Genomic DNA, 20,608 nt, shown 5'->3' with positions numbered 1-20,608 from the left:
TAAAAACCTGATTGGAGAATTTATACATTGAGTTCTGGGAAATATAACTATGAAGTTGTGAGGTGACAGCACCTTCACCGATTTTGAAAAGGAACATGTGGTTGGAGATGGCAGTGGTCACTTGCAAGGATGATGGGGCAAGGTGTTTTTTTAAACTATTGCATTTCGTTCCTAATACAAGCTCAGCTTGCTAGGTATCAATTCCATTGCTCTTCATGGCAACTATCGGTGGCTGAAGTGAACTCTTCAGATACTTGGTGTCATATTTCACCTCAAGATGCATCCAGACTACATACACAGATGATTAAGACTAATCATTTCTGCCCAAATAATATTGCCTCACTCTACCCTTGTCTCACCCTGCTTGCCTGCTGGAATCATCATCCATTCCTTTGTTACCACTGGATTTGGCTCTTCTGGATGCTTTCCCATATTCTAAACTTTGGAGACTCAAGGTCATCTGAAATTCTCTGGCCAGTGCCTTTACTCAAGTCCAAATTACTCATCACCCCAGTGCTGACCAATTGGCTTCTGAGTCAGCAATGTCTCAATTTTAGAATTCCCATCCTTGCTTTCAATCCTCTCTGTGGCATCTATATTCTCCTCCAATCCAACAGCCCTCTGACATGTCTGCATTTCTCCAATCCCAGTCCCTTGACTATGTCCTGTTTTTATATCCCCACCATTGGTGGCCATGTGTTCAGCTGCCAAGATCTCCGCCTCTTTGCCTCTTTTTCTTTCTATAAGATGCTCTTCAAAGAAACTGTCCTAATAACACTTCTTGAGGCTTGCTGACATAATTTGCTCTGCAATGTTCCCATGAAGCACCTTGGGATCATTTCTTATATGAATGGTGCGACATAAAGTTGTTAAAGGCAAAATGCTACGGTTGCTGGAATCTGGAACAAAGACAGAAAAAGCTGGAGAAACTCAGTACGTCTGACAGCACCTGTGGAGAGAGAATAGAGCCAACGTTTCGAGTCTGGATGAACCCTTTGTCAGAGTGCAACAACATAAAGTTGTTGTTGTTTTATTGTGTGGCACAATTGATCTCCACCTGGTTGACCACAGAAAGTCTATAATCTTTAGAAAAAAATCCATGGTCAGCCTCAAAATCAAACGTTTCACACGCACGAATATAATGTTTACAGTGACCAGCACTGCAATTGAAAGTTTGAAAATCAGTTTATAGACTTGATTATCATAGAATCTGACAGTGCAGAAGGAGGCCTTTCAGCCATCAAGCCTGCACCGACCACAATCCCACCCAGCCCCTATCCCCATGCATTTACCCTAACTAGTCACTGCCCCCCCCCCCCCCCCCCCCGCCACCCCACCGCACCCGACACTAAGTGCCAATTTAGCATGGGCAATCCACCTAACCTGCACATCTTTGGACTGTGGGAGGAATCTGGAGCACCTGGAGGAAACCCAGGCAGACACATGGAGACTCCTCAGACAGTGACCCAAGTCGGGAATCGAATCATGGTCCCTGGCACTGTGCAGCAGCAGTGCTAACCACTGTGCCACCAGAAGCAGCTCTGGTATATCCACGGAATAAACAGAATCTCTCATTGCAGTTTTAAGTTGCAAGTATTAAAATGTAACCGGTGATGGATGTACTATGACCAATGGAAACAAGATGTGAGGGTTAGCTGACCCAGTAAACCATGGAACCAATTACAAAATGATGTCATAGTCAGCTGACCAGCTGATTCACTATCACTAGGAACCTGTGTAGAATTGTGGAGAGTTTAGAGTGGCCCCAAGTTTAGAGTAATGATGCTTCTTTATTAAACCCTTTCATTTATAAGTTGGAGTTAATTTTGTTGTATTTTCGTATCTGCATTTATGAAGAGTTCCTTCTGAGGAAACAACAAATGCTCTGATCACTTATATGAAGATCACTGGACTTCACTGCTGACAAAGACAGTTTTTAGTTATTCACCATTGACTTTGTGAAAGTACGTACATTTGCAAAACTGTTCAAATAGCTTCTCTTTATTTATCCTGAGTTAATTGCAAAATTGTGGACAGGCTGTGAAATGTGTTTCCTCATGATAGCTTCCAAGTAATAAGTCACTGCAGTGAACTGTTCTCCATTTCGTTGTAATAAATTGTACCACGGTGTTTACTCAACATAACCATTTTGCTTTAATTAACTATTATTCTCCAAACACGTAGCAGCTACGAGCATCTTTAATAGTATTCCCCATATATCACCTGAGAAGGTGGTGCAGTCTGTCATCTGTCAAACTTATAATGGACTGGAAAGCACCCTGAAGCTACAGGGAAATACATATTATTTTCCAATTAATCTTTCAATTTCAATATTAACAGGCCTATCCGTGAAGATCAGATATTTTTGTGTATCAACGTGAAAAATATAAGGTTTTAATTCAAATCTGATTGCCACCACCAAATATAAAAATGATTTATGTGTCCACATACAAGACTGTGGGTGGAAAGTAATGCATAAATAAAGATGTACCACATACATGGAAATAAACAAGAATTTATCACAATATTACTACAATACTTATCGCAATAAAGTGTATTGAATTAAAGGTTGAAATTTTATACCAAGACACCACACGTTTCCAACTGTTAAATAAATGGAAACTATTTGACTAGAAGGCTGTAAAATTAGCCTATTAGTAAACGTTTATCAGCTTACAATGTCACCTAGTTTTTTGTGTGAGTCACAATGTCCCATTATCTATTATTCAAGTGTTTTAGAGTGATTAAATTATTCTTAGTATCCATAAGTAGGGTGGCGTGGTGGCACAGTGGTTAGCACTGCTGCCTCACAGTGCCAGGGGACCCAGGTGTGATTCCCGCTTGGGTCACTGTCTGTGTGGAGTCTGCATGTTTTCCCCGTGTCTGTGTGGGTTTACGCCAGGTGCTCCAGTTTCTTCCCACAGTATGAAAGATGTGCTGGTTAGGTGTATTGGCCATGCTACATTCTCCCTCAGTGTACCCGAATAGGTGCCAGAGTGTGGCAACTGGGGGATTTTTACAGTAACTTCATTGTGGTGTTAACGTAAGCCTACTTGTGACACTAATAAAAATAAAATTTAAGCATTAGGAAATGTGGAAATGATTTGAACAATAATAATAGCTCCATGTCACATTTTCTCTCATTGTAACCTGCTTCAATGGTCATTCTAAAGAAAGTCATTGTTCAAAATTCAAAAGGTTTTCACAAATATTTTTGTAGGTTCTTTCCATAGGTATGATTCTTCCCTATTGAACTTAAAGAGACTTTGAAAACATGTAAATGCAAAACAAATAACCTTAAAAACTGGAACATAAGAACATAAGAAATAGGAGCAGGAGTAGGCCATCTGGCCCTTCGAGCCTGCCCCGCCATTCAATAAGATCATGGCTGATCTGTCGTGGCTCAGTTCCACTTTCCCGCCCTCTCCCCATAACCCTTAATCCCCTCTCTTATCAAAAACCTATCAACCCGCTTCTTAAAAATATTTAGCGAGGCAGCCTCCACCACTTCAACGGGCAGAGAATTCCAAATCAACTCGATTAAAAACACACATAATTGTCAGTCCCAAAGCATTTATACTTTAACAGTGACAAATTGGGTTGCTCCACTTTAATATTTTTTAAAATTCATTCATGTGACAAGGGCATCACTGGCTGGCCAGCATTTATTGCCCATTCCTAGTTGCTCTTTGCGGGCAGTTGAAAGTCAACCACATTGCTGTGGCTCTGGATGAAATGTAGGCCAGATCAGGTATGGATGGCAGATTTCCTTCCCTAAAGGACGTGAGTGAACCAGATGGGTTTTTCCGACAATCGACAATGGTTTCATGGCCATCTGCAGATTCCAGATTTTTATTTATTTAATTCAAATAACTCGGGTTCCCAGAATATTAGCTGAGTTTCTAGATTAATAATCTAGCAGTAATACCAATTGGCCATCCATCTCCATACAGATCTAATGTGAGTATAGTCAAAATTAGGAGCTGAAATCAGGGAATCCACATCAATGGTCTCCATTTATTTAACTTTCTTACTGTCATAAATCATGACAAGCTGCTTAATAGGAGCAATTAGGACAGATGTGGTGAGTTACAAAAGTGAAGAAGTGTAGGGAGAGAATTACAGAATTATAATTAAAGTCATGGCTCTTTTCATATTCTGATATCAGAATACCAGGACAGAGCCTCCTTTTGGATTTAGGCTGCATTTAGACTATTGGTGAGAAGCCATTTTACGAAACACAATTGTCACATGATTATCTTTTGCTGCAAAAGGATGCAGTAACTCAATGCAACTCTGCATAAAAGGACCACAATTCATTTTGACCTTTGCACAGACAGAAAAAAACTTCCACTGCACTCTCTCTGCATGGTTAAGGGTTGGAATTTTTAAGGATTTACTCTTGGAAAGATGTGTTAAGTTTTACTGAAGGTCTCCAATTAGCTGAGTTGATACATATTGGACACACGTTCATCTTGAAAGGTTATTAAAAATAATGACCAGATCCAGTGAGAAATTATAATGAGTGCAGATAAAATCCTTTGCATATTATAAAGCATGCAGAAATTCAGTGAACCTAAGTAAGAACAGACCCTTTGACCCAATACATGGCTTGAATGTCATAGCTGGTGTTTTTTTTAATGGATGGCCATTGACTAACACACAAATTTTTGAAACGGTAGGGAAGAAAATCAAGAGATTTTGAGCAAAACTTTTACTTGCCTTAACAACCAAGAGCAAGTGGGCCAGAAGGTTGCATGTGATATTATGGGTTGTTCCTGAACCAAAGATAGATTGAGAGACTTGACTTCCAGTCAAACAGAGAGCTGTCATGTTTTTATAAAGTTTTGGGCTTATTGACAGTACAAGACACAAGACAGCTCATTAACAATTAGGTAACCACTTTGTGGATTCATTTATGAAGACTAAGCACATGAAAATAGTTATGCATAGTGTTAGGAAGCAGAGATAGCTTAAACAGTTTATACTTGTATTGTGAACATTAGGAATACGGTATCAGTTTAAGTTTAAGCTTAAATTGCGTTTCTATACTTGTGTGCTAAGAAAGGGATAAAACTTCAATTAGCTTCATGTTAAACAAAGATGCCTGTACATCTATGGGTTTTAATTTCACTTTAAACTTTGCCTGCATTGGAAATAAGGGTTTATGACGTAAAAGCAATTACATACTTAAAAAAATTTGAAGCTGTTGCTTAACAACAGTAGCCCACACTGAAAAGCAGAAGCAGTTAGATTTTCAGTCTGGAAGCAGGTCACCCAGCTGCAAGAAACTTTTCACAGAAGCTGTCAGTATAGGCAGGACAATGGAGAAAGGGGCATAAAGCAAGTCCCAGAAGCTAAATAATGGATAATCACTGAGATCAGGGAATGAAAAGAGGCAGGTCCCACGCAGACTGAAGTCAAAGGGACAAAGAACTGAAATCTGAACAAGGTACTGTTCTCTGAGGTTAAAGAAAGGAGCAATGAGAGAGGCTCCATGTTAAAGACAGAGCTGCAAGGCTTAGATCTGGAGAGATCGGCTAGTGAAGAGTCAGATATCTGAGTAATCCCAAGGTTGGTGACACCTTAATATAGCTTGCAAAACAGTGGTATTCTATTGGGCGCGGCGAGGTAACTGAGAAGATTGCATGGAAAGCTGAATGCACATGACAATTCCAGGCAGGGAAGTATTGGAAGAAGAGTCTGACGTCCTGGGTATGGATCCTTAGTGAAGTCTTGCGTTTGGGAAGATATCAAAGTGTGCTCTTTGAATTTGGGATTTAAAAACATTCATGTGAAATCCAGAAGCCCCGTGAGAGCTTTTGAGTCAGAATCTGATAGCATTGTTCCTTTTTCTTTACCTGTTCAGCTGCAGTGAGTTCCATCTAAAGAAAATCATGATTTTTTAAAAAGTGGTCTGAAAACTTGTATTTGTCTTACGAATTTAAGTTTAGGAATTTATTCTTGGAATGATGCACATTCTGATAGAATTCATTTCCTTCTACAATGATGAGGTGGGTGAAAAACTGACACAAATTAGTTTTAATTTAATTGAAATAGGGGCTGCTTCATTTTAAATGTATTCTATATTAACAGAAGAATGATAATCTTTCCCAAGTTGGCCATTCTGAATGCAGGATGCCTCTTCAGACTACCACTTGCTCCACCCAAACTAGGCCTCTGATCCAGCCTCTCAGTATCCCCCAACTCCCACCTCTATCCACCTCCACCTCTTGCAGGCTGCCAATTTTCCCCAACAGGCCTCAGGTCAGCCCTGATGAAGGGTCACCCTGACTCCTCATGTTGGTTCAATTCTCTGTCCACAGATGCTGTCAGACATGCTGAGATTTTCCAGCATTTTCTGTTTTGGCCCTAGGTCTCTGATTCCCCTCAAGGTTAATTCCACCCCCACCCCCAAAAAGGACCTCCGATTCTGCACCTCTGTGGGATAGAAAAAAAACCCTTTGAAAAGCAGGAGGACCTTATTTTGTCATCAATTCACCATAGAAAGTACATTTATCAAATTGATGCATTAGGGACAAAAGCCAAGATACCGTTCTTCCTCGTTGAACAATTGGAAAAAAAACATGTATTTTTCAACATGGAGGAAGATTTAATGGTGCTGCTTACTGAACTATAGTCCTTTGATGCTTAGACAGGTCCTCACAGAAGAGAACAAAGCAAATGAGAAATAGCACAAAGAGACATTGCTGCTACGTGCCTCCTTTCCAGGTCCGACACGCTGTCGTTTGAAGTGCAGTACAATTTAAACATCTGAAAAAGGAGATCGATTTTTTAAAAATCTGGAGTAAAACTCAAGTACAAACCTGCAACCATAACTTGTCATGCTGGGACCACTTCCCACCGGCGATACACTGAAAGGTGGCATTTTGTCCTGCGTTCACTTCCACGTTCTGAAGCCGGAGAAAATGAGGAGCTTTCCCTGAAGAACAATTTCCAAAATAATAAGGTTAATCAGCTGCTAGTCCCAATGTTACAGTGAACCTACTGGCCAAAAATATATGCTGCCTTAACTGGTAGAAGATTGTCAGGAACCTTGTTATTGCGCCTGTAACCATAGTGGCTAATTGGTCGAAATCCCACAAAAGTTTCCAATTAAGTGCATGTTAAGAATCTTTTCTTTAAAATGTCAAACCAGTAACACACGTGGGTGGCATGGTGACATGGTGGTTAGCATTGCTGCCTCACAGTGCCGGGGGTTCAAGTTCGATTCCTGGCTTGTGTCACTATCTGTGTGGAGTCTGCACCTTCTCCCCGTGCCTGCGTGGGTTTCCTCTGGGTGCTCCGGTTTCTTCCCATAGTCCAAAAGACGTGCTGGGTTAGATACATTGGCCATGCTAAATTCTCCCTCAGTGTACCCGAAGAGGTGCCAGAGTGTGGCGACAAGGGGATTTTCATAGTAACTTCATTGCAGTGTTAATGTAAGCCTACTTATGACACTAATAAAAAAAAAACACAAGACTAATTGCTCCATTTTGCAGTACAAATAATGGTGAGTGTATCAGCTTCATTGTTACTGAGCAGTAAATCACTTGCATGCAGAAATTAGGAAGTGGCTATGAAAGTTGCCATGGTCCTCTGGAAACCTCACAAAAGCATTATTTCACTCAGAAACTTAAAATTCAAATGCATGCAATTGTGTGATATGTATGTAAACATATGGGAGAATGTTGGGGCTTCTCCATTCAAGTGTAAGTGAATTGTTAACGGTTGTGATAATGTTTAATTGCTGCCAAATAATCTAGCTCATACTGAAAGATAATTTTTACAGGTGTGATGTCTTATTCCTTCAGATTTTAATTGTTTTCATTGATTTTAAAAAATAGTCATTTTTAAACTTTGCTCTCTTTTTTAATTCCAGCTTTCATTCCACACTTCGGGGGCGATTCGTCCCAAAAAAGTTCTAAGTGCTGAATTTGCGGCAAAAATGGTGTAAATCATGATTGTTTTTTCAGTGGGACTTCAGATTCGAATCTCCCGCACTCTGTGCACTGCAGAGGTAACAATTGTGAATATCATTAAAAGTTCGGGGGGCGGGGCCTATTCACACTGGAGTCTGACAGCTCCGGAAATCTGCACATACGCAGTGATCCCGAACTGCCAGCCTCCCATTTGCCGGCCAGCTCAATCGCTGGCTGGGCTGGGATCCCTGCAGCGCAGCCCCTCCAGCAGCCCCGATGGCCCAATTGCGGCCTCCACAAGCATTCCCGTGTAGCCCTCCCACCCCATTCAGGAAAGCCGTGAACACCAGACTTGCCTCCCTCAGAAGTGACGATTCCCCCCCCCAACCCAGGCAGAACCCCCCTACCTCCCATGGGAGATAGACGTTCCCTCCCACCCAACCCGACAGACCTCCCAACATGGGAGGCAGAACCCACTTCCCTGGAAGACCATTCCCCCCCTCCTGCCCCGATCACTGGCCTCCCTCCAGCCCTGAATGATCCAAACAGCAGAGTGGCAGCAAGACCCCAACACCCACAGATCACCCCTAGGCCCCACCCTCTAAGCTCCACCCCCAACAGACCATCCCAAATCTCCTGGCCTGATCCGTCTAAAAAGCAGGTCGGAATGAGAGATCGCCCCCTTTATTTCATTTTCCATTCATGAATTGACATTGAATTAGTATTGAATTAACTAGCCTAATGCGCACTGTTAAGAGGGCTTATCTCACCGAGGGCTCTTCCATCTCAATGGTTAATGAGACACAAGCTTGGTCTGTATGCACGGGTTTGAGATCCCTTGTTGCAGAGATGGAAGTTGGGAAGATGCTGTGCAGTTTTAGATATGTCAGGCTGGATTTTTTAGAGCCTTTTAGGGGTGGGGAGTGGGGTGCATTGTGCACATTGGAGGCACATCCATCCAATCGATCCCTTCTTGTCCTTGAAGCCCAAGGCTTACTTAGTCCATGATCTAATTCCATTGTAAGATTGCTTTCTTGTTTTTAATGTTTACATTTATTAGTGTCACAAGTAGGCTTACAATAACACCGCGATGAAGTTAATGTGAAAATCCCTTAGTCACCACACTGTGCTGCCTGTTTGGGTACACTGAGGGAGAATTTAGCACGGCCAATGCACCTAACCAGCACATCTTTCGGACTGTGGGAGGAAGCCCAAGCATCCGGAGGAAATCTACGCAGGCATGGAGAGAACATGCAGGCTCCGCACAGACAGTGACCCAAGCCGGGAATCGAACCTGGGTCCCTCGTGCTGTGAGGAAGCAGAGTTAACCACTGTGCCACCATACTGTCTGGGTCCTGTGCACAGTCTCAGCAGTGCCTATGACTGAGTGCGCTGGGATAGCTTGAGCAGATTGATCAGCAGCTGTCGACGACTGGACTTCCTCCCACTGAGGGGCACCAAGTCCCACCCTCTGCTCGATTAGGTTGCCCCCAGCGTGTTATTGTAATAGGACAACCTTTTTTTTTTAAAGTCAGTTGGTTTGAAACTTACTTCTGTGGGAGTTCAAGTATTACCCTGCTTCCCTCACAAAATTCAATCTCTAATAACTGCTCCTTCCATTGAAAATTTGTGGGCAAGTGAGGCTTCTACAAAAGTGAGCTCCATCCATGCATTGCTGACATCAGTGTCAGGCTTTTAAGATTCCTGAGGAAATCAACAGGGAAAGAGTTGAACCTAAGGCTACCAGGCTAAGTCCAACTCGAACCTTGCACCTAGTCTTAGAATTTTAGCCAAACTGGGAACTTCATGGGGTGGGGAGGTGGGGGGGGAGACGAGAGAAGGAACTTTTTATTTAAAAGGCAAACATAAAATACGAGGCAATTTTTCAAAAATGTTTAAAAGATCAGAAAATATATGCAGGAATAGAAATTTATAAGACCAATAAAATTTCACCATAGTTATATTAATGTTAATGTTCATATTCATATAAAATTGCTGCTGCTATTCTAATGGAATTATACATCCTTCTGAAATAAATTGAAAATATATGGGTGAGAGTCTCAGTTATGATAGCAAAATATACAAATTCATTAGTTTCGTCTGAATGCAGATAACATCAGGGCTTTAATGAATGTATATACAATCGAGAAAAAAGCTCATCTTAGTTTCGGTCTAGACTACACTATTTATTTTGGCAACTTGCCTTGTCTTTCACAGGGTACTGATGCAGAGGCACTGAGAAACCACTGTGTTATTACAAAGCAAAATTTGTCATGTCACATCAAAATTTTCAGAGTAATATTTATTTATTAAAATATGGAAGAAATCAGCGTTTCTGCCTCAGTCTTGTTGCCAAAGGTACCGCAATTCTGAAAAATTACACAGCCTCGATGGAGTAATCACCCCTTGTCCCCGCACAAACCACATATTCAGGATAATCTCTGACTCAGTTGTTCTATGTCACTGGAATCTTAGTGTAAATTTGTTTTTGTGGACATTCACACATCTTCTCCATGTCATTGGCTTTCCTTCAATTTTTTGAGATACACCTGTCATCCATCCGCAACTCCCAGACCAATTCTACCTGCATGTTCTGTGTGTCTAAGGTTATTCTTCCTATTCCAGGCTCAACTCCTGCCCATTCTCTGTGAACACGCCTGGCTCCCCTGAAGCTTAGAGATACCCATGTCAGTTCTTAATTTTTGTCAGTCGAATCCACAGAGCCGTTTGGCCCATCGAGTCTGCACCGACTCTCTGAAACAGCATTTCATCCAGGCCCACCCCATTCCCATAACCCCATGTATTTACCCTACGAATAAGTGACACGGTGGTACAGTGGTTAGCACTGCTGCCTCAGAGCACCGGAGGCCTGGGTTCGATTCCTGGCTTGGGTCACTGCTGTGTGGAGTTTGCACATTCTCCCCATGTCTGCATGGGTTTCCTCCGGGTGCTTCAGTTTCCTCTCACAGTCCAAAGATGTGCTGGATTAGGTGGACTGGCCATGCTAATTTGCCCCTTCGTCAGGGGGACTAGGGTGGGATTGTGGTCGGTCCAGACTCAATGGGCCAAATGGCCTCCTTTTGTACTGTAGGAATTCTAAAACTTCCCCTATCCTACACTAAATGCAATTTACTGTGTCCAACTCACCTAACCTGCACATCTTTGGACTGTGGGAGGAAAGCAGAGCATCTGGAGGAAACCCATGCAAACACAGAGAGAACGTGCAAACTCCACACGGACAGTCACTCGAGGTTTGAATTGAACCCGGGGCTCTGGCGCTGTGAGGCGGCAGTGCTAATTACTGTGCCGTGCCACCCTTCACATCTCTCCAAATTCCCACTTACTATTACATTCCTTTATCCCTTTTACCCCCTCCACTTTCACCTAATGAGAATGTCAGTAAATTCATGGGAAATTTGTTACCTCCCACTATTTGAAACACAAAGGGGAATGATGGTGCTTATCCTTTAGTAACATACGAAACTGAGTATTACCAGGGCAGATCAGAAAACTTCCCTTTGCAGCATCTCACTCCAGTCTGGCACAGAATATCAAAAAGGATATAAGCAATACATTTTGGCAGCTGAGAGAGGTTCATGATACAGCAACTTCAAGAGACATCATAAGCAGTCTGCACTCCTTCCATTGGTTATACTTAATTTCATCCTTGCTGAAATAGCACAATGGGCATTCTGCTGTCCACTTCTTAACAACTGCGTGTAAGTAAAAGCTACTCAAGCATCTGCGGTATCCTGTCCTATTTTCAGCAGAACCTTTCCAGCTCAGGTCGGCCTTAGTCGTCATGTAAGAACTCATCGCCAGCTGACCAAACACTCCGGCTAACACACACACATGGTCATCTTGGCCTCAAACGACAAACAAGATAAGCAAAGAAATTAGGATAATTTTTGATTGCCTAATGGGTGCCTTGAATAGAACAAAAATGGAGTGGGAGGCGATGGCCTACTAGTGTTATAGCTCGACTTTTAATCCAGAAACTCAGTGAATGTTCTGGGGACCCAGGTTCAAATCCTGCCAAGGTGGGAAGGGAATTGATTTTGAATTTTAATTCATTAAAAAAAATCTGGAATTAAGAATCTACTGATGATGGTCAATTGTGCGAAAAGTCCACTTTGTTTAGCTCCTTCCCTCCGCCATCAGACTTTTGAATGGACCTACCTTGAATTAAGTTGATCTTTCTCTACACTCTAGCTATGATTGCAGCACTGCATTCTGCACTCTCTCCTTTCCTTCTCTGTGTACGGTATGCTTTGTCTGTATAGCATGCAAGAAACCATGCTTTTCACTGTATACTAACGCATGTGACAATAATAAATCCAATCAAATCAAATAATGCTCTTTAGGGAAGGAAATCCACGAGCCACAGCAATGTGGTTGACTCTCAACTGCCCTCAGGCAACTAGGGATGGGCAATAAATTCTGGTGCAGCCAGCGACACCCATGTCCCATGAGTGAATAAAAACAAATGGGGTATATATTCCCTACCAAATTACCGCCCAGCCAGTGAAACTGAAAATGATCTTGTGTACCTCTGAAATGATGACAGACAATTTATGTTAAAATTGACTTTAAAATATCCATGTGGTACACTTTTTATGCTTATGTCAAGTCTGGTAGGCATGCTGGGAGTTGATATCTGGTTATAGATCAAAATTCAGAATCAGTCGCCAACTCCTACCAGACCCAATAGGACATCTGAGCAATCAGAGAACAGGGACCAGTCTCATAATTTCCTGTTGCTATAACAACAGTCTGATGTCAGGTTACCCGAATAATGGTTACTGCAGGAGGCGGAAGGAATTACACTAAGAATATATTAGTTCTCTTTTAACATTAAAATCATTTTCTTCAAAAACTAACTCAGAATTTTGATGCGATCTCCCAGCAAGCAGAGAATGATCTTGAGGAACACAAAACGATTTGTGTAAGAATTTCTGTTGCTATGGCAAAATGAGATACTGTGGAAATCTGTGACTGCGGGCGAATGCATAGAATGGAAAATATATGGCAGTGAATTACTGGAGAATAAACCACTAAAAGGGTCCAAGTCTGGAAAATCTTAATCAGTTTGCTTGCTTTGGACTAAGTAACTAAGTGATGGAATAAACAGCCAGGTCTCCAGTATCTCCACAAATGATGGCCTTGCTTTTCATTTGGTTCCCTGGTTCCAACCAAAAAAATTTCTTATTTTCGGTTCTGATGTGGCATGATTGGATGTCCTCTTGCTGTTGTGCTTGTACTGCTATCCATTTCTATTTGTCTTTAGGGCAGCCCAGCAGCACAGTGGTTAGCACTGCTGCCTCACAGAGCCAGGAGTCCAGGTTTTATATCAGCCTTGGGTGACTAACTATGCGGAGTTTGCACATACTCCCCGTGACTGGGGGCGGGGGTTTCCTCTGGGTTCTCCGGTTTCCTCCCACAGTCCAAAGATGTGCAGGTTAGGTGAACTGTCCTTGCTAACTTGCCCCTTGGTGTCCCACCAGGGGGATTAATGGGGTAAATATGTGGAGTTACAGGGTTAGGGCCTGGATAAAATATTCTGTTAGAGACTTGATGGGCTGAATAGCTTCCTTCTGCACTGTATGGATTCTATGATTAACTAAATATTGATCATTTCTTCTTACCCAGAGTTTGACCATTTACCCAGAGAACTGCATCTGTTTGGCTTCTTTGGGGTAGAACATCTCCGACTTCATGCTACTGAGATCAGAAGTTGACTTCCTTGAGCACTTCCAAAAATAGATTTGTGGAATGTACGTAAGGGTACCAGGGCTGTGTATGTTGCTTATCTCGATGTAGCAATACAGTTGTTTTGTAACTAATTGATTTTACAATGAAACTCACCATGAACTTTACAGCAGCTGCAAAACAATTGCTAAGAACCAACAACATGAAGACTGGATCATGTGAAAGGATATCCCTGGAGGCAATGAATAAGTCATTTCAGTGGCCTTTGTGGTCAATCTTCCTTTATCTGGCACGAGCTCTCAAATTCCAGATTTATTGGATCAAATTATCACAGCATAGTGTGGTGGGATTTAAACTGAAAGCTGTTAGTCCAGTACCAAAACCACTACACTACTATGTCCTTGTACTACAAAGCTTACACTTGTTATTGAGGTTGAAGTACTTTAGCACTGGTACTTGCATTTTTTTCCTAACTTTATCCAGTTGTTTCTTATGATTACAGTCTATTTGTTAACACAACTTCGCTTCATAGGTTTACAAGTCAGGTAGATAGTTACCCGTGATGACGTTGAAGCAATTTGAAGTCAATAATCATTCGTTCCAAGAAATCCTTGTTTCATTACTAGGAAAAGGCATCTTATTGCCATAGAATCCATACAGTGCAGGAAGAGGTCGTTTGGCCCTTCAAGTCTGTACCAATTCTCTGAAAGAGCATCCCACCCAGGCCATCCCCTCTGTCCTATCCCTATAACCCTATGCATTTACCATGACTCATCCCCATAATCTACACATCTTGGGACCTGATGTGCCAAATTTAGCATGGCCAATCCAGATAACCCACACGTCTTTGGACTGTGGGAGGAAACAGGAGCGCCCAGAAGAAACTCAGACATGGGATGAACTCCACACAGACAGACAGTCACCCAAGGCTGGAATTGAACCGGGGTCCCTGGTGCTGTGAAGCAGCAGTGCTAACCACTGTGCAACACTTTTTATTAATGTTTTCTACTCGAAATTACTTCAGCTTCAGCAGCATTTAGTTTTACTCCATAATCAGACGTTTACCCAAATATATTACATCCTATACTTAAAACTTCATATTAGCCTTGTTCAGTTCACAAAATCGTAGATTCTCCATAGTGCAGAAGGAGGCCATTCAGCCCACTGAGTCTGCACTGACCACAATCCCATCCAGGCCCTATTCCCATAACTCCACATTTTTACCCTGCTAATCCCCTGATACTAGGGTGAATTTAGCAAGGCCCATCCACGTAACCCACACATCTTTGGACTATGGGAGGAAAGCAGAGCACCCAGTGGAAACCCACACAGACATGGGAGAACGTGCAAACTCCACACAGACAGTGAGTGACCCGAGGCCAGAATTGAACTAAGGTCCCTAGTGCCGTGAGTTGTATTCTTTTTATTGCCAATTCTTCAATGGGACATTTGGTTTCTGATTAGGATCCTGTATAAGACTAAATATTATCCACCACGACACTGGCCCCTTTCAAGTGCTCATAAAGTCATCTCTGAAATTCCTTGGGAGTTGGAAAGTTTTGTAAATCCATGAACAATGACGAACATCTTGCAAATATTGTCAAAACGATATAGAGTAGAAAACTCTTCTTTGCTCAATACACAATGTTAAACCCATCCTTTGCATTCATGTTCATTCAGGCAGAACATCATCTCGAGTTTGACATTGCATTTGAGGGTTTTGGTAAGCATCTTTGGATTGACGTAGACACGTACACTTCTGCATTCCCCTTCATTACTATCATCGTTGAGGGAATTCGGGTGGGACACTGGGCAATACAAAAACTTCTCCAAAGCAACAAATTTGCTTCTCGGTAAGTTCATTTTCAAAATTTCCTGGCTAGCAATTGTGTCGGTGGAAATTTGAAATTATTTAAAAATGCTGAATAGCTTGTCATTTTTCTTCTTTGTTGAAGACACTTTGGTACTGGGACACTCTGTTTGGCATTTTCCTTCGTGATCCCACCTAGAATTGGTTGGCATGGCCACACAACATGACAAGAACAATGGGCATTGAGGCCTATTGCTGACATTTGATTGATCCCCCCATCCATAGCACACTGGCTGCCTCTTCCCATCTACCGAGAGCAAGTAAATTATGGAATTTGGGTCATGGCAGGTTTCCACTTGTGTCTATTCATGTTAAGGCAGCTTCATGCCTTAATCAACAGCTTTTAATTCCAGATCTTTACTGAATTCAAATTCCATCATCTACCCTGATGGGATTCAAACCCAGGTCCCCAAAGAATTACCCTGGGTCTCTAGATTACTAGTCCAATGACAAAAGCACTACCACTGCCACTGCCTCCCTTCTGCTCCATCTTATGAGGATAGGTTGGAGAGGTTGGACTTGTTTCCATTGGTGTTTAGAAGAGTGAGGGATGAATGGCCTATTTCTACTTTTACTTCATATGCTCATTTGGACAAAAGAGCTGTGCTGGAGTGAAGCGAGAGTGATTGCCCTCAGAACAGCATTTGATCAGTTGTGGCATCAAGGAACCCTAGCAAAACTGGAGTCAATGGGCATAAAGATGCATGCTCTCATCTGATTGGAGTCATACGTGGCACAAAGGAAGATGGTTGTGTTTGTTGGAAGTCAATCACCTCAAACTCAGGACATCACTATTGGTATTCCTCAGGTAGCGTCCTAGCCCCAACCATCTTCAGCTGCTTCAGCAATGACTTTCCCTCCATCAGAAGTTAAGAAGTGGGAATGTTTGCTGATGATCGCACTATGTTCAATAACAGTCACAACTCTCCATATACTGTGCCTCCACGCAACAAGACCTGGACAATATTTAGGCTTGGGATAATAAGTGGCAAATGGTCTTCACACCACAGACATGCCAGGAAAAGACTGTTTCCTACAACAGAGAATCTACCCTTTTCTCCTTTAATCGCTCTATTCCCCATTATCAATATGCTTGGGGTTACTATTGACCAGAAACTAGACTGGGCTAGCCATATAAATACTGTGGCTACTACAGCAGTCAGATGTTTGGAATTCTGCAGCAAATGCACCTCCCCAGTTCCAAAAGAATGTCCACCATCTACAAGATGCAAGTCAGGAGTGTGAAAGAATACTCTTCACTTGCCTGGATGAGTACGTGTCCAACAGCAGTCAAGAAGCTTGACACCATGCAAGACAAAACAGCCCACTTGATTGTTATCCCACCCACCACTTTAAATGTTCATTCCCTCCACCACCAGTGCACAGGACATCAGTGTGTGTGTCACCTATTGCAGTAATTCACCAAGGCTCTTTCAAAAGTACCTTCCAAACTCAAGACCTCTATCACCAATAAGGACAGGGGTAACAGACACAATGGAACACAATCATCCATAAGTTCACCTGCAAGTCACCCCCATCCTGACTTAGAACTATAATGCCCATCCTTCATGCCATTGGGTCAATGCACCTGAACAGCACTGCAGGTATATCTTAACAGATGGACTCTAAAGGTTCAAGAAGGCAGCTCACCACCATCTCAAAGAAAATTGGAGTTGGGTAATAAATACTGGGCTTGCAGCAAAACTTGTATCCCATGAACAAATCTTTAACAATGCCAGAATTTCCCTTCCACTGACTTCAATTCTATCTGAGGTGTATATCTATCAGCCACTTCACTGCCCTATATTCATTGCAACTTGTTAGTACTGGGGTTCTGGCAGTGACTGATGTGACTAGGCTTCATTAGCAGGTTAAAATCAAATTGCTGCAACTAAGAGCGCTGAAATATTTAAATATGTAGTCCAATGTATGGAAATGTTTAACATTTTGTGGCATCTGAAATGTTTGTGCAATTTGAATATCTTGGACAGTTCTCTTAAAGTAATATTCTCACATGATTATAAAACAATTTCTCTGGAATAAAGGGCAGACTTTTGCACTGGGGTGGGACCCCTAACCCCCTCTGTAAAAATCAGGAATGAGCCTTCTCCTAGCTTGGTCACCTTGCCCTGTTGCCACTTAAAGGCTATTAGTTCATTAACTGGCTTGAGGCAATTCTTCCATCCTCATCAGTCAAAAAGTTCTATCTCTGGGACCTGAGAAGAAATCAAGTGGTCAGTGAGTCCCTGGTCCTTGCAGCAAGTCCCTGGGTGGAATTCTCCCATCTGGGACTAAGTCCTATATCGGGGACAGGAATGTGGTGTTTGTGGAGGCCAACAGAAAGCCACACCATGGGCAGAATTTTATTGACTCACTTGCCCCAAAACTGTAACATCCTGTCCGAGGTCAATGGACCTTCCCGTTGTCCGCCCCTCGCCCACTCCAATTCCCATGGCAGGTGGGGAGGTAAAATTCTGGTGCATATTTTCTGACCACGGCATCATTAATTATGTACCCGGGGGTTATGCGCCATATTCTGTGGCTGAATAGTCTTGATGGCGTAAGTCCCACTACCATATCTGTGTGCCATATTGAAGAGGTGCCCAACATTACTGATCCACCACTGAAGAAAGAAGAGGGATCTCCAGGGACATCCAGAGGCTGGAATAGGACCTCCTTGATGACACTGAATTTGCAAGAATCTCCTATAGATGCTCCCCCACTGCTATGGTGTTGTGGGGTCCAGGTGCTGGCGGCCTCCATCCCAAACTCTGAAAGTAGCGCTTGATCTCGTTCAGGTGAGCCCTAACTTCTGCATGCCATGTTGTTCTAAACATGTTCTGGACTGGCATGTTTTTCTGCTGGCATTGCAGAGTACTGGGAGATTTTGGTTGTGCCTTCACCTGCATACCATTAGCAGAATGCAAATCAATTTCATGATGGCCTCTGGCAGTTTTCCCAATCTTACATGGTGGGCACCAGTGAAAGATCCCATGAAAAATTCACGCCAACGTGAAACTGATTTTTTACGGCAAATTTTTCCTTTCAGCCCACCTTTGAAACTGCTGGCAGGGCCTCAGGCCAATTCCACCCACTATGGGAAGCATGGTGTGATGAAGCCAGATGACACAATGAATCAGAAACCTCGCCAAGGCCAGGTTGTTAGTCTCTGGTAAGGGGTTGAAGGATTGTAAGGTGGGGTAGACAAGACAGGGGCAAGGGTTGTTGTGGGACAAATGCCACTTGGAGTCCAGGGATGGTTAAAGTCAGGAATTCTTCATTATAAGCATGCAGGGGGGAGATTCAAACTCCTGGATGGGGTGGGGGGTATTAATAACTTGGAGGAATGGGGGTAGGTCCACCCAATTAGCACAGACAGCTTAAAATGGAGGCACCCCACTCCCTTGCCAGGTTACCAGCTTCCACTGGGCAGGCTGGACTCTTGGTGCTGAATGCCCTCCGCCATGAGTAAAATTGCAATGGCTGTACAAGGAGGTCTATAGTTGGCCACTCAAAGGTAAAATTGGGCCCAGGGATGAGCAGGGATGACCTCACCAAGCCTTGACTGGTAAAAGTGCAGTAGGATGGGGGGGGTGGACAGGTAGACAGTGGGAGTGGTGCAGTTGACATCGCACACACAATCTTAAGCCCCCAACTTGCCATCCCGCCCACTTGGGAAGGAGTATTGGAGGTTGCGGGAGGTGGGGGGGGAAGGGCTGTAAAATTCAACCCATATGATTCAGTTCTGAAGCTAAAGTGGAACCAATGCTTCCACTTACACTTTTTTTGAAATCAAAGTGATTTTCAAATTGCGCTGAATCGATGGAGCGATTTTCCATCCGTGATAGTGTGAATTCTGAAATGTTTTGAGGTCTGGGCCTCATTACTATGCCACAATTAAGCTGCACAGCTAGATGGGAGCTTGTTGGTCCTGGGACGGTGAGATATTTCCTGGCTGCCCTACTGGGTTAGGCCAGGCCTGATTGGACATGCGATCCTGGAAAGTGGTCTCAAAGAGAGCATCGATGGAAAGGATTTTTCAGGACAGACCAGCTGAAGTACTGGTACAATTTAGCAGAACATGGATGGTGTACACACCAGTCAGTGTACCTGGAAATCACAATCAACATCTGACAACTGGAATAGGACATCAATTTGCAATGTTTAATCTGCCTCCTGTCTGAATGTAAGAATAAAAGGCTATTTTCCAGTTGACAGGCTGTAACTAACAGGATACCACAAGGGTCAGTGTTTGGGCCTTCGCTATTTACAATCTCAATCAAAGTCTGCTAACCAAGGAAAGTAAGCTGGGGAAAGGGTGCAAAAAGACTGCATGGGGATAAAGGCAGGTTAAGTGAGACGGCAAAAACCTGGCAGATGGAATATAATGTGTGGAAGAGCGAGGTCATTCCCTTTGGAAGGAGAAATAGGAAAAGCACAATGTTTTTTTAATGGTGCGAGATTGAGAATTGCTAGCATTCAGATGGACCTGGGTGTCAATGTATGTGAATCATAGAGCGTTAATATGCAGGAACAACAAGCAGTTTGGAAAACAAACTCAGGGACTGGAGTGTATGAGAATGGAATAGTCACACCTGTAGTATTATGTGTAGTTTTGGACTTCTTACTGAACAAAGGTTATACTTCTCTTCCTGGCAGGGCAATTAGAATTCATTAGACAGGTCCTTGGGATGAGGAGATTGTCCTAGAAGAAATGCACTGGGCCTAATACCCTTGAATTTTGGACAGTGAGTGGTGATCTTATTAAAACAAATAATGTTGTAAGGAGTGTGGTAGGTTAGATACTGGAAGGATGTTTATCCCAGGTAAGGGAGTCCAGAACTAGGGGTCACAGCCACACAATGAGATATAGTCTATTAGACCAGAGACTGAACAAAATTAGCCACATAAATATTGTGGCTAGAAGAGTACATCAGAGGCTTGCAATCCTGTGTTGACTAATTTACCTCCACAAAGCCTGTCCACCATCCATAAGGGATGAATCAGGAATATGATGGAATACTCCCCACTTCCCTGGTTAAGTACAACTCCAACAACACTCAAGAAGCTTAACACCATCAAAGACAAAGCAGCCTGCTTGATTGGC

At 42.8% G+C, this 20,608-nt stretch overlaps 1 protein-coding gene across 5 annotated transcripts in view; it reads right to left on the bottom strand.

The window, feature by feature from the left end:
• The window catches only part of LOC145353875 (receptor-type tyrosine-protein phosphatase T-like), a 1,296,999-nt gene that overhangs the window by 724,690 nt on the left and 551,701 nt on the right, over nucleotides 1–20,608 (bottom strand). For all 5 annotated transcript variants that reach the window (XM_080204786.1, XM_080204787.1, XM_080204789.1 and 2 more), the window contains exon 5: nucleotides 6,828–6,943. In XM_080204786.1, the coding sequence (XP_080060912.1) occupies nucleotides 6,828–6,943 (116 nt within the window). The remainder of the gene's footprint in view (nucleotides 1–6,827; nucleotides 6,944–20,608) is intronic.

The sequence above is a fragment of the Carcharhinus amblyrhynchos genome, chromosome 16 (genome assembly GCF_965287045.1).
Source record: "Carcharhinus amblyrhynchos chromosome 16, sCarAmb.v2.hapA, whole genome shotgun sequence".
NCBI classification, from domain to species: domain Eukaryota; kingdom Metazoa; phylum Chordata; class Chondrichthyes; order Carcharhiniformes; family Carcharhinidae; genus Carcharhinus; species Carcharhinus amblyrhynchos.
Note: the sequence above shows the minus strand (reverse complement) of the source record. Positions and strands in the feature narration are given on the sequence as shown.